Source organism: Equus przewalskii, chromosome 1, assembly GCF_037783145.1.
Source record: "Equus przewalskii isolate Varuska chromosome 1, EquPr2, whole genome shotgun sequence".
Taxonomy (NCBI): Eukaryota; Metazoa; Chordata; class Mammalia; order Perissodactyla; family Equidae; genus Equus; species Equus przewalskii.
The window spans coordinates 6,098,486-6,118,475 of NC_091831.1; the positions used below are offsets into that span (position 1 = coordinate 6,098,486).

A 19,990-nucleotide genomic window follows, 5' to 3' on the forward strand; every position below is an offset into this window, starting at 1 on the left:
TTCTTATTAGAAATAAACCTTTGCAAAAAATCATTAAATGCATTCTCTTCTTCCCATCCCTTAATAAGACAGATGTAAAGTGCAACACCTTGCTCTGGAATCATTTGTAGCATTTGCTGTACTCTGTAGGAATCTAGGGGCCTCAGAAATGGAATCTGTGCTACCAGACACCAGAGTTGAGGTCAGTGTCTAATCGGGAACTCTGCCAACAAGTTTGGTTGCAGCTTTGCAGAGGACATCTGCCATATGGCCATGTGACTTCAGGTCGCTAGGGAGGGAGCTCCTAAGCAATAAATTTCCCTCTATTATACCTCTCCTAATTAAGTTGTATCATAGTTTTACGGAGGATGACTAGAGAATTATTTGGAGAAATGCTGATGAGTTTCCATGATTAGAGTTAATTAATAACAGAGTATAATTTAAGGCTGAAAAGGCTCTCTGGCTTCTGCTATTAGGAAGTCAATCAATAAACGAAGTTAATGGTAGACTCTCCATGGGTAACACCTCCAAATTTTCAATGATCCCAAGGCACAAGAAAGGAAATTTTGACCTAAGAAGAAAAGAGATTTCCCTGGCCTTACATCTGAGTCCCTCCCCAGCCCAGCATGAGAAGCAAGTCTACGTGTCAGGACCCACAGATTCAGTTAGACCTTTCCAGGGGCTTCTGAAATCAAGCGGAGGCAAGTCCTCATGCAAAACTCATCCTTAAAATGGAAATATTTACAGCAGAGTTTTGCCTAAAATGCTGGCCCCAAAACACAGTTGTGTGAAAATGGTCAGTTACACTCACCACCACATCAGTCCTCATTTTCCCGAAAGTCTTGATCAAATGGGCATAATGGTAATCTTCCATTTGCCGTAAAATAGCGGTCATACAAGCCACAAAGTTTCCCTGTAAATGAATCAAAGGATACAATTAGATGGGGAATGAACAACACTCAGGGCAAAAGTTGGTATCAACTAAAGAGTCCGGAATCGAAACCCGTCAGAGAGAAGCAGCCAGGCACGAGTGACAAGCCCAGAGTTCTGCCACCCCCTCGCTGGCCGACATCGAAGGTGACCAGCCACTTCCAACCTCACCATCTTTTTTTTTCCCCCCTGTTTCCTTCTCTCTAACTGCCCTAAATGCTTCCTGACACATGGCTGTCCAGGCTGGAAAAATAAGCTTTAAATATTTTTGCATTAAATACACAAAACTGAAAGACAGGACTGAAATCACTGCCACTTATGTTCTGTGCTCTCTGGAAAGTTCCCGCCCTTATTACCAAGCGAAATGTGTGTGCAGCCCCTCCTCTTGGGCCATGGCAAACAGAGGCCTTTTATTTCTCAAAATCTGCCTGTATTCCCTTTAGCCAATGTGGAGGCAATCACCAGCGACTCCACAATGAGTTATGGTCCAATTCTCCTGCAGGAGAAGAATGTGTGGAGGAACGCAGGCTCATCAGAATGTAAAGTGGGAGAGAGGGGAATCTCTCACACCAGACAGAGCTAGGAGGAAAGGAAAAGAAGGAGAAAAAAGAAACCAACAAACAAAATCAAGACAAGGAGAAAGACAAGGGCCAAAGCAACTAGCACATGGAAGTAGTCAGTCTGCGTGCGGCTGTGGGTGTGCACCCGCTTGTGTGTGCAGCTCTGTGCACGCGCGTGTTTGTGTGTGCGCACCGAGGGGATTTGGTTTGGTGAGTGGGCGGAAGGCCAAGCAGTTCTGCCACCATTAACCGCAATGTATCACTTCCGGGGTTCATGGCTAACAAAATCTTAAAGGGCTTCCTTACTTTTGAATATTTTCCCCTAAATTAATGACATTTTAAGAAACATAGGATGTGTATTTTCTCCCATTAAACCAGTACAAGTCTGGAAAAATTATAGGATGAGACATAATTTCAGACATGTCCCTAATTTTGCCCTTTTAAATGAGTTCCCAAACTGCATTTTTTTAGTAGCTCTACTTTTACAAGTAATATATTTGAACGCCTAAGTGGCTTTTGTATTAATTTGGAAGACATGCTCTACAGTCAAATGTTAAAGTCCAATATTTTTTCCAATTCATTTTATATGTATAGTCTACATATATCCTTCCAAATGAGTTCTCAAAGGATGTGCTACAAAATTACAAATTGAGCAAATATAATAATGATAATAAGGTATCTTCCATTTGTCCAGAAATGTAAATTATTTGTGAATGATTATAATTGCTGAGATTTATATTTCAAGTTGGTGTTCAGGGAAAGAAGTAAATAATGCTTGTTGGCCATGGGAGGGATGAGATATAACATGGCAAAATGTCTATTTATGCATATGAACATCCAAAATATGTAAATACCTGGCATCCTGTTGAGCTCCAGAGGAGCTGCCTTTGTATTTTCTTTACTCCCTATGAGATGCCATCTTTTGGACAATGGTCTTCATATTACGTGTTGATCAATTATAATGTGGCAAGGGCTGTTCCGGAGCCGTGAGAACCACAGCCTCATTCAATCACACCACAGATTCTCTTCCTGTCTCATTTTACAGGCAGTGAAGCTGAGGCTGAGAGACGTTCCCCTCTGAGTAAAGGGCAAAACTGGGTGTGAATCCAACACGGCCGGCTACAAGGCCGGTGCTTCGTGGCTGAGCGAATTTCTTTCCTTCTTATCCATATATCATTTTAATTCTTTTTCTGACAAATCTGAGGCTGCTACTGATGGCCAACATGAGCTAGAGATTCACTTGCCCACCTTCCTGCCTTCACCAGGGGAAGCTGGAAGAGGATGGGAAAAGATAGAGGCAACCACAGATGATGGCCCACCTTCCACCCTGATGGAGCTGTCCACGACCCAGACTCCACCTCGCTAGATGAGGAGCTTTTCCAGAACAAGAAGAGGCCTGCAGTGGCCAATGTGCACCTAGCAGGGGCTCACATCGATTTTCTGCAGGTCAAAGGAGTTAAACGATGGAGGCTTACACATTAGAATCGCTGAAATCACAAAGCCAGCTGTGCATAATCAGAAGTGACATACTGATGGCTTAACTTAAAACATCAAGTTGAAAGTACAAAGAAAAGCAAGACCTCAGAGCGGTCTCGAGAATGCCGAGGGCTTGAGCACTGAGCAACAAGAATGAGGAAACCCAGGGCACCAGGAGTCCGGCCAGGTCACCAAACAGGTGACATGTGGACATACTCAATGCAAGGAACAGACTGCCACATCACGCTGAACACTTCACGCAAGGCAAAGGCTGCAGGAACTGACATGATGCCAACGTGAAAAACTGAAGTGAACGCAGCAGTTCCCAGAAAGCACGTCCTGGGAATATGCAAATGGTCAGTCAGGAAGTCGTCCCTCCAGATGAGAACGTCACAGTGAAGGTAACCAAATGGCCACTTACTTAACAGCGATGGGGACTAAGTGGAGTAGGCCCCAGGGATGAGGACAGAGGCAGGCCATCACCATGAGTTAGAGGCCAAAAGGCCAGGTAGTGCCAGTGTGCTCTTTATTTAAACTAAGAAAACCGTCCGGGAGGAATTGGTACTGGTCAGTCTTTCCTTTCTTAGAAGAAGCAAATCTCACTATTTCATCTTTTCTAAGCTGAAGCTTTGGATCCTACCATGAAAGGGACGATATTCCTGCTAAAATTCACAGAAATGCTCCCCCATGCCTCTGGAGTGGAGTCCCACCCATGGGTAGCAGTATTTTTAGTGTTGTGGATACCATGAAGCTGTACTGCTCACAGGATCCCAGCAGATGCCTGAGCAAATTGGGGGGCTTCCGAGGGTGGATAAAGCAGGTATTTATGGAAGCTATATTTGAAACCAGTCATACACTAGAAACAGAAATGAGGGAAAACCATAAAACGAAACTTTTATTCTGCAGGCTCAGAAGAAAATTATTATTCTCTGCTTTTTAACTGATCTATTCGGAATTCATTTAGAAGTCACCTGAAGCTTTTATTTTCAACAATAAGAAGGTTGGCAGGTAGGCTGGTGGTGATTGTGCAGAACTCGTATGGAACCTGGTCCTGAGGGATGGATTTCAGCCCCACTGGCTGAGTAAAAATGAGTAAACATAAATAAAAATAAGACATATTCTTTATGACTTCAAAGCAATGCAAAATAGGGATAAAAGAAGTCAGGATACAGTTGCAGGAAATTTAAAAATCAGGACATAGAATGCTTAATAAAGAAAACATGTGAACTTCATTAGTAATCAAAGATGAAAATGATATATCATTATTTGCCTGCCAAAATAGCAAAGAAGTATTTAAGTGATGATAGTGTTAGCAAGGACGCAGGAGAAGAGACTCTTACACGCCGCTGGTGGGAGCATAAATTGCTATAACCTTTTTAAAAAACGATTTGGCAATAGGTTTGAAAAGTCTTGGGAAAAAGAATACTCATCTCCTTGGTAATTCTACTTCTAACAATCCACTTAAGGAAGTAATTCAAAATAGGAAATTTTACGCCCAAAGATGTCCATTGCATCACTGAAAACATCTACATATTCAATAGGAAGAAACTGTATACGTAGTATGATATTTTGTAGGATTGCAAGATAAACACAGGACGCCCAGTTCAATCTGAATCTCAGATAAGCAGTGAAAAATAAGTACGTCCCAAATATTCCACTGGAAATATTGCATGAGACATCCATATACTAAAAACTTATGTGTTGTTTATCTGAAGTTCAAATTGAACTGGGTATCCTGTATTTTTATCTGCTAAATCAGGCAACTATACCATCATGTTCTGATGAAATGTGCAATCATTAAAACATTAACCATACAAATATGAAATATTTTAATAACATGATAAAAGCTTGAAGGACAAAACTGTACATAATTATATAAACATATTTTAGCAATATAAAGAATATAGCATAGAAAAAGAAAAAAGAAGAAACAACTAGAAGAAAAGACACCAGATAGTCTTCAGGGGTGGGAGAATGAGCCCAGATTCCTTTTATAAACAAAAAATATATTAATATTTTAAAAGTTAGTCCTGAGAGAAAAAGAGCCCATCTGGCAGCAGAGACCAACTCCCCCTGCCCCTGAGACCCACACTCCCTCCTCCCGTGTCCTCACCAATCTCTTTCACAGGGCGCCCCTGTCCGTGTGGATGTGGTTACTGCTTTGCACTGCTCCTCAAGCCCTGGACTGAACTCGCCTCTGAGCCCTCCTAGAACTACCCTCAATGCCCAGTTTTAAATCTGTTTGGGCCCCCAGTGCACTGGGCAGGTGAACAGGTAGAACAGAGGACATGTAGAATGGAAGACAGGTAGAATGGAGCACAGGTAGAACTGAGGACAGGTAGAATGGAGGACAGGTGGAATGGTGGACAGGTGGAATGGTGGACAGGTAGAATTGAGGAAAGGGAGAACTGAGGACAGGTAGAATGGAGGACAGGTGGAATGGTGGACAGGTAGAATTGAGGACAGGTAGAACAGGGGACAGGTAGAACGAAGGACAGGTAGAATGGTGGACAGGTAGAACAGAGCACAGGTAGAATGGTGGACAGGCAGAATGGAGGACAGGTAGAACAGAGGACAGGTAGAATGGAGGACAGGTAGAATCGAGGATAGGTGGAATGGGGGACAGGTAGAATGAAGGACAGGTAGAATGGAGGACAGGTAGAATGGAGCACAGATAGAAGGGAAGACAGGTTGAATGGAGCACTCGTGGTGGAGCAGGAGACATTTTGTGGCAGGCAAATGAACGTAAGATGTTACTGCAGGATGTGGAGACAAAAAGTTAAAAAAAGAACAGACATGGGAGAATGGGAACTTAGGATGAATTCTTTTTGTTGTTGTTTCTTTTCTTTTTACCTTTTTTTTTTAAGACTGACAACTGAGCTAACATCTTTTGCCAACCCTCTTTCCTTTTTCTTTTCTTCTTCTTCTCCTCCCCAAAGCCCCCCCAGAACATAGTCATATATTCTAGTTGTAGGTCCTTCTGGTTCTGCTACGTGGGACGCCACCTCAGCATGGCTTGACGAGCAGTGCCATGTCCCCTCCCAGGATCTGAACCCGTGAAACCATGGGCCACCGAGCAGAGCGCAAGAATCCAACCACTCAGCCACAGGGATGAATTCTTTTAAACAGCATCTTTGTCAACTTTGCCTAGTTTAAGATCTGAGTGACTGAATGAATTAGAAGAAAAAATCCCAAGGATTTTAATTCATATTCCTGAGGAGTTGTGAAGGCATGCCTCATTTACGTAATACAGACTTAGCCATGTGACTTGAAGGTCAAGTATGAAGTTGCTCTTGGTAATTTGGTCAACCAGACAAGAACATTTCCTATGACCCTGGAGCTCACACTTTGCATGAGGTACATAGCCTCTCTCTGGGACACATGGCACAGGCAGAAATTTTAACTCTCTTCAAAGAGTTCTCAATGCCAAAGGATCTTTGGGAGGCTCCAAACAGTAGAAGCTGCAAACACTGACGCAGAAGCACTGAGTCTGGAGGGCAGGCACCAGGTTTACAAAAAAAGGAAAATTCCACTTATCAAATCTGGGATTACACTCCATGATTGCCAGTGATGGCTTGTTAAAAATTTTAAACATGTTTTCACCAAGGCAAGTACTTTGAAGAGGAACTCTCATTTGTATGTTTAAATTTCAAATACATCGATGAAAACAAACCTACCTCATAATTATCATTAAAAATTAAAGAAAAAGTAATCTTCTAGTGACATGATCAAAATATTGCTAAATGACGCTGAGCGAGAACTGTAAGTAAAGGTGGGAAGATGTATGGCTTGGTGAATTCTGAAAGACTTTCGTTTTAGGGAGCATTCCAGCCAAAGAATCCACACTGTAAAGGAAAATTATAAGGACTAAAACGCAGGAAAAGCGAATGCAGCTGAGAGACGAGTCCTCCATTTAAAGGCAGGTATGACTTGAAATAAATCCACGTGTGGGCAGGTTGTTGGTACAGATAAGGTGGAAGCACTAGGGAGCACAAAGGCTTTCAGCCTTCAAGAGGGAAAGCCAATGGGAAATGTTTAAAGGTTCTATCCGCTCCAAGGAAATTTAAAAGAGAAAAACAGGGAGTCCAAAAAGTTAACACAAGGAATATCTCAAAATGCTATTAACTGGCCCAAAGATTCCTCCAAAGTCTCCTTAGAGATGATGTTTGTGAAAATATACTTAGGGGCTTCACATAGCAAATTCAAAACCATTCAAAACATGCATTCATCTCTGTTTCCTCACATTAAACTGACAATAACGAACATTTGTGAAACTCACAAACCCACAGGGACCAAGAGAATGAGAAGAGACACAACTACAGACAGGAGAATTCGGGAATGTGAAAAGTGGATGCATGAGAGGTTGCTGGCAGCCCTGGAGGCAGGACAGGCAGTATTATCTAACGGGAATCCTGTTGATTCCTAGCACAGAATCCTAGGAAGTCTCAGAAATTGGAGGCACCAATTTCTCAGAAAGCGAGGCTACATGTGAGGTGGAAATCAAGAGCATTGATGTCTTTACAATGTGGCCTGTATGCCCACTCCCAGCATGTCCACCAAGGCGACTCTCCCACTCACTGCCTGGCAGGAGACCACAGGTTTATTCTCTGGGCAGAGGGGTGCCTAACAAAGCAGAAGAGAAAGTATGGCAGGAGACCTCCTCCACCAGTCTTAGCCCATATCAAACTGGAACAGGAGAGCAGAGGAATCCTCGTTGGGGAAACTGACCAGCCCCAGAGGGCATATCCACTAACTTCCCATCAAGGTTCTGACCGTGCCCGTGTGAGAGCTCAGCCCACACAGGGTCACCAGGCAGTAACTCCCCCAGTCTCCAAGCTCCCTGCACACACAGGAAACAGGATCTGAGCAAGACTGCAGGGCCTCAGGGCTAAAGGCAGGCAAGTATCAATAAGGGAGAGCAAACAGACAGAAGTAGAACATGGAGGAAAGAAGGAAGATTCAGGAAAGATAAGAGAATTCAAAGAACTATAATTATTATCCTTAGACAGATATAAGATTATATCCATAAAGCAAGAATATAATGTTATAAAAAGAACAAAGACAAAGAAAGGATTCTTGAGTATTTATACTAGCAGAAATAAACATTTTAATAGAACTGTTGGAGGTAAAACTAACGAAATCCTCCTGAAAGGAGACCAAAAAGACACATAAACATGCACAGAGAGAGAGAGAAGAGAGAGAACATCAGGGAATCCATCCAAGAGATTCCAGATCTAATAAATAGGAGTTCCAGAAAGAAAAAACAAAGAAAATAAAGACACAAAAGCTACTGTTCCAAAGTGATAGAACATCCAACAAAAAAATTATTCTAACTAATAAGTGAGTTCAGCTGATTGCAGAATACAGGATCAAAATACAAAAATCAATTGCTTCCCTATTCACTAGCAATGGACAATCCAAAAATGAAATTCAGAAAATAATTCCATTCACAAAAGCATCAAAAAACCAAAATACTTAAGAATAAATTTAACAAAATAAGTATAAGACTTGGACAATGAAAACTACAAGATGGTGTCAAACAAAATTAAAGAGGATATAAATAAATGGACAGATACCCCATGTCCATGGAATAGAAGACTTATCATTGTTAAGACGGCAAATTGATCAACAGATCCAGTGCAATCCCATCAAAATTCTAGCTGGCTGCTTTGCAGAAATTGATAAGCCAGTCACATTGACAAGCACATTATATGATTCCCTTTCTAGAAAATATCCAGAATAGGCAAACCTATAATGACAGAAAGTAGAATGGTGATTGTCTAGGACTGGAGGTCTGGGGGAAAATGAGAAACGACTGCCAATGGGTACAAGTTTCTCTTAAGGGTGATGACAGTACTCTAAAATTGATTATGGTAATGGTTAAACAACTCTGTGAATATACTAAAAACCCTTAAATTGCCCACTCTAAACAGATGAATTTTATGGTATATAAATTATATTTCAATAAAGCTGTCAAAAGTTTATAAAAATAAAAAACTATCTAAGATAATTTTTCTAAAATGGCATGCATAAGTAGAATGAAAGGGCCCACTGAGTGTCAAGCATGACCAAGACTTATATTTGTGAGATTTTTAGAATACTAGTGATAAAACAATGATCCTAAAACATTCCAGAAAAGAGAAAAGCAAGAAAGCGTTGCAAGTGCGGACCGGGAACTGATCATGAAGAGGATGGCGCAGGGGACAGCTAATTCTCAGGATAAGTCAAACTATTTGCCCTTATAAACCAGCTAATGTACTACTCAGATTTAAAATAATAATTACATAATTGGAAAGATCCTTCCAAATTTAGGATCCTTGTGAAGTTGTTCTTTCTCTTTAGGTTTGTTGAAACAGACACAAGACAGTTTTTCCCCTTTGCCTTTTATTTCTTCACTTACGTGTTTTCACGTCCTATGAAATTTCTTAACCCTTTTAGGATAGGGAGGGGGAGGAGGGTAGAGTATAAGGAAGAAACGATCATTGAAAATGTGGGTAGAACAATGCTGTAAAATGAAGAAGCAGAAAACTGTGCCATGCGAAATATGTTAGAAGCACAAGTCGTTGCCGTATTCTGCAAAGGTATTGCATGTGTTAATTAAATATTTGATTAAGCATAAGATATAATAAAAAGGCTGAATCAGGTACCGTTGTTAAAACTGAGGTTCTTGGAAAAATGAATATTTACTCACATCATTTGAACTTACTACCCTTGTCCCAGAAATACAATCCATGGTAAAATTGAGGACTGAGTTTTGTTCCTTTTTTCATTTAAAGATAAACTCAGTCCCATGATGCTTTTATCCAAGGTATGGTTAATTATTACTTATTTGGTTTCCAAAATACTGTGATTCCTTATTTTATAACGGACCATAGAGTGAGAAATGTTTGTAAAAAGAAATACACAAAATTAAAAATAGTATGATTGATAAATTATACTAGTGTCATCTATCAACTATTTTCAATTACTAGCCAACAAAATTAATCCTGATTCTTAAATTTAAATTGAGTGCTTGCTTGAATTCATAAAGTACTAGTATTTCATATTATTGCAGACACTCTAAGAAATCTAATTTTAAAAACAAAATCAATTTCAATTTTACAGTGGCAGTAACTGTAGGAAGACGTTTACAGGCCAAATATACCAAAAAGGTGGGGCTGGCCCCGTGGCCGAGTGGTTAAGTTTGCGCGCTCCGCTGCAGGCGGCCCAGTGTTTCGTTAGTTCGAATCCTGGGCGCGGACATGGCACTGCTCATCAGACCACGCTGAGGCAGCGTCCCACATGCCACAACTAGAAGAACCCACAACGAAGAATACACAACTATGTACCGGGGGGCTTTGGGGATAAAAAGGAAAAAATAAAATCTTAAAAAAAAAAAAAAAAAAATATACCAAAAAGGAATATTTGGATCTTAAGTTACCCATAGCAATTATTTGCGACTTATTCAATGAAATAAATTAAACACATATTCGCATTTGTTATGCAGGCAAAAATAAATTACAATCAAATTTTATATATACAATTATACTTTATGGTATAACGAGGGATACATACTTTATATACAACTTGTTAATATAATTCATTTGTTGCTAACACAAGTCAGAGTTTAGTAAAGGAGAAAATTTTATATTTATTTTCATAAACTCAATAAATCAAATAATATTAGAACCTTAGAGAGCTTAGGATTTTCTAAGTCTTTTCCCATGATATACAATATCTGTAAACACAGTATAATAGAAACAAGAGTAATTTTGTCTTAATCAAATTTTACACAATGAAGAGAGGATCAAATTGCCTCCATGTTTTTTTTTAATTGACTTCTGTCCATAAAGGACACTATTACCATCATAGCTATGGATTAATTTAAAGTTGAAACTCTTTCTTGGATAAAATGAAATTCCTCTATATGAATCACAAAAGGATATTATTTATATTGGTTGGATGAGTTAGTGAGAAAGAAACTATGCTACATACCAAGTGTTAAAAAAATTTAATGAATCATAAGGAGGACAAAATATATTTTGAAATAGGAGATTATTATATAATAGCAACAGAGATAATCTATTATAAGATATTATATCTTAGGAAATATTTACTCACAAATACATACATATATTGTGTGGGGATATATGCTAAAACACTACACATCACAATAATCACCCACACCTTGTCAGCTTACGATTACCTAAGCCACCAAAGTGTTTTGGGCAACTAAATGCCTTAGTGCTCATTTTCGAAATCTCCTACTGTGGGGAAGTGTGACTCAATATGGGGGTACTCAAGAGAAATTCTGAAGAGCAATGCATCTATCTAGCAATGTGTAAAGGAAAAGAAAGAAAGTACAAGGCACAACCCATTGGGGCTTCATATCTATCCTGTCTCCCCTTAACTTCCTTGAGGAAATCAAAGGTTCCCGAGATTCTGAGGAAATGGGGCCACTTGGAATGCATCATAAGAAACTAAGGGGATAAGGTCAAATGAGGAGAAGATTCAAAATGGTGCAGAGTATTAACAAACACAACACTCAGTAAACATTCACTGAGTGGGCGCCGTGCTGAAAGCACGGAGTTCCTAGAGGTAGGTCAGAAGGCGAGTAAGCACAGCCCCACCCAGGATGAGCACACAGGGAGCCTGGGACACAACTGTCTCCCAGACCAATGGCACCAAGTCAAAAGGACACAGGAGGGAGCTTGAGGAGGCTCCCCTGGCCACAAGGGGAACAACTGGGACAACCTGAGTATCAACATGAACAATGAGAGCACTGGATAATAACCCACTGAATTAAAAAAAAACGTCCAAGAGTCTAGACTGATTTGCAGGGAAATGAGAGACAAAGGTAAAGCTCTTCCTCACAGAAGACTAAAAAATGTAGATGCAATCAGAGGATTAGAAAATCGCCAGTCTCAACTCCTAAAGTCATGGCTGATTCCAGCAAGGACCCTTATGGGGAATTGAAGCCGTTAGGTCAAAGGTCATTGGGGAAGAAGATATTCACTCAGTCTGAAAGTATCACCCCACGGATCCTTCCTCATTACAGTCTCGGCCTCCTGATGTGATGAAATGCTAAGAACACATAATCACTTAGGTAGTATTTTTTGCCAAAAATGTTTAATCATGAGGAAATAAACAGACAGATCCAGAATGTGGGACATTTAACAAGACAACTGGCCTGGGTTCTTAAAAAAAGTTAATGGAGAAACTTCATTTGGGGCAGATATTCCATCATATTAGGGAATCGTTAATTTTTGTAGGTGTCGTAATATTGTGACTATGTAGCAGAATTATTCTTAGGAGACGCATGAACATTAGGGATGATGTGTTATGATGTCAGTGACGAGCTTCTGGTCTGGCAAAAAAAAGTCTACATTACACGTATATTCAAACACAATAGAGGGAGGGCAAGGATAACACATACATGGCAAAATGTTACTATGTGGTGGATCTAGTTGATGGGTATACAGGTTTTACTGTATTATTTTTTCTACATTTCCGTATATGTGAAAAATTTCAAAATAAAAAGCTGAGGGAAAACAGCTTCTACCCAGTCTGGTAGACATAACAATTAATTAAGACATAATGTTGTAAATATTATAAAAGGGAGTTATTACATACTGACAAGGGAATTCTAAGGAGGAAGTATTTCTTTTCCACACATAGGAACTACTACTGAATATAATAATGGGAATACAAGCAATGACTTAGCTATTTTAAGACACAATTAGGGAGGGGAGAGAGGAGTAGCGAAGAGCTTTAAGCAACCCAAATCCAGGAATATTCACTCAAGAAAATGTTTGAGGAGCTAAACTATGACTAAATGGAGGATTTTATTGCTTTTGCACATAAAGCTCCACCACATGCATTCTTTTTAAATGCAGGAATGGCTAATTTATCTGGACCACTCACGGTAGACATGTATGCTGGCCTTAACAAAATACAGTGAATGTCGGAAGGAAGAGTGAAAACATCCTGTTTCCCTCCCAAATGTGGTTCTTAATATCACTCACATTCCTTTCAATATTTGACAATACTTTTCTTTTCAGGGTAAAGGTTTACAGGTATACAAGAGAAAATTAGTTTAGGAGAAAAGAGTAAAGGTTTCAGGGGCAGAGAGATTGAAATAATCAATTGACCAAGACTATGAATGCTGCATAAAGTAGAACAGGCTAATTAAGATCTCTGAGCCTCAGTTTCCTCATTATAAAATAGGGATAGTGATTTTAAAATCTAGAATTCTTGAGATGTTAAAATTCATTATGTATGTATGATATTAGCACAGTCCCTGGCTACAGAAACAAATGATGGTTATAATGATGATGGTGTGTGACGAGGATGATGAAGAATAAAATACAAAAACACACACAGGACAGTATTTTAAAGTCACAAAATTTGTATACTAAAACCACAAAACATTCATGACAGAATCAAAGAAGACATAACAAACTGGAGAGATACATCATGTTCATGGTTTGGAAGCATCAGTATGAAGATGCCAGTTGATCTATAGTTATAAAATGTCAACAAGCGTTTATTATAGAAATTGACAGTCTGATTCCAAACTTTATATGGAAAAGGAAATAACGTGAAAACAGTCAAAGAAACCTTGAACAAAGCTGAGGACACACACTATCTGATTTTAAGACCTATTATAAAACTACAGATATCAAGGCAGTGTGGTACTGATGAAAGGACAGCCATAGATGAAACAAACTGACCACAATTAACCACATATGGTTAATTGACTTTCAACAAGGGTGCCTAAAGTTCAGTGAGAAAGTATAGTCTATTCAAAATATGGTATTTTCAGATAGTACAGTTAGACACCACATGAAAAGACAAGAAGATAAGGGAGAGAAGAAGGGAGGGAGGAAGGAAGGAAAGAGGGGTCCATACCTCACACCATATACAAAAGTCAACTCAAAATCTATCTTAGACTTAAATGCAAAACTTAAAACAACAAAACTTCTACAAGAAAACACAGGAGAAAACCTTTGTGACCTTGATTAGGCATATACTTCTTAGGATATAAAAGGCATGAAACATAAAAGACAAAAATGATAGATAGGACTCTTCAAAATTATAAACTTTTGTCTTTTGAAAGACATTGAAAAGAAAGCAAAAAGGCAGGCTGCAGAATAGGAGAAAATATTTGCAGAATACATATCTGACAAAGGGCTTGTATTCAGAATATATAAAGAACTCTGAAACTTCAATAATAAGAAAACAAACAATCCATTGAAAAATTGGCAAAATATTTTTGAAAAGACACTTCACCCAAAAGGAGAACGCCTACAAAGGGCCAAGAAGCATGAGAACACATTCAGTGTCACCAGTCATTAGGAAAACGCAAACTAAACCACAAGGAGATACCACTATGCCTACTAGAACAGCTAAAGTTTAAAAAGAAAAGAAAAAAGCAGGAAGAGGCAGAACAGCTGAAATTCTCCTATATTGCTGGTCTGAAGGCAAAATGACACAGGCTTTTGGAAAACAGTCTGGCAGTTTCTAATACAGTTAATCCTGTATTTACCACACGATCCTGCTTCGAGGGATCTACCCAAGAGAAATGAAAACATAAGTCCACACAAAGACCTTTACACAAATGTTTATAGACAGTTTAATTCATAATTGCCAAACTGGACACATGTCTACTACCAAATAGTTGGATAAACAAATCATGGTACATCCATATGATGGAATAGCAGTAAGCAATAAAACAGAACAAACTACTGATGAATAAATGTAGATAATTCTCAAACACATTGGGCTAAGCGAAAGAAGCCAGGCACAAAAGGTGACAGAGAGTATGAATTCATTTTTATGACATTCTGGAAACAGCAAACACTATAGTGACAAAAGGGAGGGGGAGTTGACTCCAGAGGGGCATGTGGGACATTTTCAGGAGAACAGAAATATTCTAAATCTTGTTTTTGGTGGTGGTGACACAAGTGTACATACCTGTCAAGATTCAGAACTAAAAAGTATGCATTTTACTATATAACCTTAAATATACAAATTAAGAAAACGTTTTTGAAATCATAAAATTCCCTATAAGTGATATGCAACCACTATTGATATTTCAGCGAATTCCTTCTTGCTCTTACACATAATAGAACCAGGCTAGTTTTAATAAAAGTAGCATCATACTTTAATTACTGTAGCTTTCAAATGGTTTTGTTAATCAGTATTGCAAGTCCAACATCATTACCCTTGTTTTCCACATTTTTCTTGAGTATCCATGGCAATTTACTCTTTCACGTGAACTTTAGAACCACATTACTGAGTTTGAAATAAGTCCCACTGGAATTCAAATTGAGATTTCAGTGAGTTTTTAAACTAATTGAGGAGGTTTATGATACCGGCCTTCTCACTGACACACATACAATGTCTGTCCATTTGTTGCTCAAGTCTATTTTTATGCCATTCAGGAATATTTTGTGGTTTCCATCACATAGACTTTAAATAGCTCTTGTATTGCTGGAAGGATTGGAAGGACTGCTTTTTTCAAAATGCTTTTAAATTTTCTCTGTATTTGTTTTTGTATACCTGGGGAAAACTACTGAATTTGATGTGTATATTTGGTAATTGAATTTGCAGAACTCTTTTATCATTCCCAATAATTTTTGCTATGGGGGGGGGTGGTTCGAAACAAATCAAATCAACATCTGTCAATAACTTTGTGCTGTCCTTTTAATCACTGTAAGTCTTATTTGTTTCCAGACTTACTACACAGGCTGTCACCACCAAGGAAATGTCAAGTTGTAATAAGAACGGCCAGTGTCTTTGTTTTCTTAGAGATTTTAATGGGCATGTCTTTAGGGTCTAATTTTTAACTAGTTGTTCCAGATTCTGGTTTAAGAAAGACCTTGTGTATCATGTCCAAGAAGTATTCCTAACCTAGAGATCATCTATAACAAAACATGTGAAGGTAAACAAATATGGTTGTGTATATTGTTACAAAATAAGAGTTTACTTATTGAAGAGCAAATGGAATCAGCAATAAAATGAAGCAGTAAAAGAGAACACAGGGATGCTTTAAAATTCTTACTAATGGAGTAAGAATGGTACTCTCCAAAAATCATAACATAATTATGTAAGGTCAAGTTATGATAAAATAAAACTTAGAAGAGAAATATTTTTATAAATCTCATTTCCTAGGAGGGGAATGGAGCCACAATATTTACTCACTCACTTAACAAACATTTATGGAGGCAGAATGTGTATCAGGCACTATTTTTGAAGCCCTCGTGAAGTTCACATTCCATTGGTCAGAGTGTATCCACAGAGAGCTTATTGGGAGCTAATTTTAAACATTAGCTTCAGTTGTCAGAGTTGACATCAATTAATATCTTAAGGAGACCCTCTGATCCTGGAGCAAGGTAACATCACACACTTGGCAAGTATATACTGTAGATGCTTTCACATCACATTTTGCAAAAACAAAACAAAACCCTCTTGGATGTCCACTTGTTGAGAAAAACATTCAAGGGGCTATCAGTCAAAATATAGAGAAATTCCCCCAAGTTAAGTAAACAGTATTCATATTTCCTACTTATTTCTACATAGACATAATGAAAATACTACAAGAGGCCATTCCACTAAACTTATCAAAGTTTAGAGCTGCATTTTGTAATTAGCAAATTATTTAGCATTGATCATGATAGTGACCACCATAATTTTAATTAGAGAAAACAAAACATTGGTTTGTTGAGATTCTCTCCTCGAACAAAATTCACAGATTTTAAAGATTAATTTTTTAACTTATCACAATGGCAAATATTTCAGTTTTTTGCCTCACATGAAATTAAAAAGGAAGCATCACAAATCAAATTGGTTTCCCTTTACCTGAACCCAAAACTCTAATCACAAGCCACATAAAGAAGATGCAAATTGGAAGTCACTTTGCAACAGATGTTCAGTCAAGACTTTTTTATTTTTTTATTAATCTTGCTTAGACGAGATCTTAACAGCATGTAGTGAAAGGTAAATCCACAAAGTGGTACTATAATGACTAATTTTAATTACTTTCCAGAATCACTACTTGTTTGCAAAATTGACTATGTTGTTCACAAGCTAATTATCTGGCTACACAGTTAAAAGTTTGCAAATTGTAACACTCCTCATTCCTGTATAAACAAAAAGCATACAGGATAATGAAGCCCACTTGTTTTGAATTTAAATCAGCTCTTTTGGTGTCATGAAGGGGCAAAAAGCAGCAATCTAGGTTGATTAGTTAAGTAGAAGCAGGATCAATAAAGAGGCATTCATTTGAAAGAATCAGAAACTTCAAACACTACTACATGGGAATTCTGGTAAGAAAATCACCATTATTTGGGATAAAATCCAAATTATCACAAATAAAAACCAAAATTGCAGTACTAATGTGGACCAGCGTATGGGCCTACAAGACTATCCATGAGTTGCTCCCCCTTTCCCCTGGCTCCATGTCTGTTATAGGCTGAACTGTGTCCCACGCCCCAAAATTCGTATGTTGAAGTCCTAACTCTCAGGACCACAGAAGGTGAAGGAATTTGGAGATACAGTGTCTAAAGAAGTAATTAAGGTAAAACGAGGTCATTAGGGTGAGCCAAGATGATTGGTATCCTTATAAGAAGAGGAAACACATAAAGACACACAGAGAGGAAGGAATGTGTGAAGACAGAGCAAGAAGGTAGCCATCTGCAAGCCAAGGAGAGAGGCCTCAGAGGAAATGAACCCTGCCCAACACCTTGATCTTGGACTTCCGGCCTGCAGAACCAGGAGGAAATGAATTTCCGTTGTTGAAGCCCCCCACTCTGTGGGATTTTGTGATGGTAGCCCTAGCAACCTAATATAACTTCTTGCTCCCTTACTACTCTAGCCACACTCTCCATGGGGTCCTAGAACTTGCTCAGCTCCCTCCCCTGTAGACACTGCCAGCCTAAGCCCTCTGAAGAAGGCCCCTCCCCAAGAGGACCCCCTGACTCCCTCCCTCCCCTCCTTCAGAGCTTGGCTCCAAGGCCTGCCTGTCCAAGTGCTAACCCTGCCACATCCCATGTAAACGTATAGCCATCTCCAGCCCCAGCATACCTGATTCCATGATCCCACCTTCTTCATGCACTTGTCCCCTTCATATGCATTATATAATCTACCTGCTTATTACAATCATTATTTATCCTCTCTTCTTGCTAGAATGTAAACTCCATGAGGGTGGGGATCTTTGTTTTGCTTACCAACAGACTTCTCACACCTGGAAAAGACCAATAAATCTATGACAAGGCTAACTAATGCGTGCCTTGGAACATCAATTTTTTTAAAAGAATATTTAAACTCAAAGAAAAGAAGAAGGCCTAATATAAACAAGCAGAAGAGGGAATTATTCAGTCCAGCAAAGGCCAGAACTGGAAATAAGGAGAGACTGATCCTACCAATTAATAAAAGAATGTATTTCTGATGAAGTCACTGATTTCTTTCGAATCTTTTTAAAGATCTCTAAACCTACAGCTAAATGGTACCATTCTAAAGAAATTCATGCACCGAAGTACTTTTCACAATAAACTTGAAATGTATGTTCTGAGACATTGATGATACCAGAATTTTCTTGTATCTAATAGTACTGAATTCATGTTTTCAAAATGTCTCTGTGGTGGGGTTTGCCGTGAGGGTATTTGAATGTTAGAAAATACCTTGGATTCACAGTCTACCTTTTCTCTAAAGAAAGCTCTCCCTCCATGTTATCATTTTCAAAGCAAATTTAAATACTGCCCTGGAAAAAAGAATTGCCTGATGAGTCTAAAAGCAAAACTGCCTGCTCTGTCTAATGGAAATGACAGTAATAAGGACAGTCCGACAGGCTGAAGAATTTGTGCGATTTTGCATGGAGAGCAAAGGCACAGGGCCCTGTGGGAAGACAAAAGAATGGTCTGCGAGTCTATTTACTAGGCAGTACCAAGGCTCTGCTCCATACACAGTGCAGCCTGTGGCTTTCTATCCCGCGCAGAGCTTCACCTTGTGGGTCAGTCACATTGAATCATTGTAAGTCTCCATCAAAACATGCGGCAAAGACGAAGGCCAAACCCAAGTGTGCTGGTACCCACCAGCCATCACAATGCAGGCACATAATCCAGCAAAAATGAGGAAGCAGAAAACTTCATTTTGCTAACAGGCTTTTTATAGCATTTGACAGAACATCACGCCCAGGGCACTGTGCTGGTCACTGCCCAGCAGATGAGAGAAGCAGTGAGTCTTTCTGCCACTTCGGGGCCTGGGCAGTGTTGGCGTGACTCAGAAACAACATTCTGAAAGGGTTACTGGGCACACACTTCATCTACATTCCATCAGAAAAGAGGGAAATCATGCAGCCAAATTATTCGACTACCCGCACTCTACAACCTGAGACCATAATCCTTTCATACGGAAAACAAATGAAGGCAAATGTGGCTTGTTTTGAAATACTAAAATTATCTTCAAATTGCTAATGTTTTTGTGATTTTACCAGATGAAAAGTCTACTTGATTACTAACAAATATCAGTTATATAAAAAGGCAGGCAGTAAAATTCAAGCTAGGGGTTATTGAGGTAATGCGGAAGAAACAGCCAGAGCTCAGAAAAATCCAATATACCAGGCTTATGAAAGGTTCAAAAAGTCCTACTTTATCCCATGTTATACTGAGGGAGCTGAGTGGGATCGCTGAGAATCCATTTTCAGCCCAGCCCTAAAGTCACTCTGAGACTTGGCTTCCAGATCTGTGTCTGAGCCATAATGAAAACCCCAATGTCAATTTCCCAATAGAAGAGGCTTAAGTCAAAGGGGGCTTCATTCCAATTCCTGCCAGCATGGAGTGCCATGTGAGGTATTTACTGGCTGCAGCCGTGAGGCAATGAGGAAGAGATGAGCATCACTGTGGTTTCACCCCTTTCTATGCACTCCTTTCCCTTCATAACTGAGCACGAAGAAGCCTTTTCCAATCGGAGGGTACCATTTTGGGTCCAGAAAGAGCAAGGTCATTTCTGTGTGGACAAGAATGTGTGCAGTGCTCAGACCATCCACTGCAGGCAGACGCTGCCGT

At 39.2% G+C, this 19,990-nt stretch overlaps 1 protein-coding gene across 2 annotated transcripts in view; it reads right to left on the bottom strand.

Moving 5' to 3' along the window:
• DOCK1 (dedicator of cytokinesis 1) overlaps positions 1–19,990 on the bottom strand; it is a 503,206-nt gene that overhangs the window by 190,286 nt on the left and 292,930 nt on the right. For both annotated transcript variants that reach the window (XM_070566542.1, XM_070566478.1), the window contains exon 28: positions 791–892. In XM_070566542.1, the coding sequence (XP_070422643.1) occupies positions 791–892 (102 nt within the window). The remainder of the gene's footprint in view (positions 1–790; positions 893–19,990) is intronic.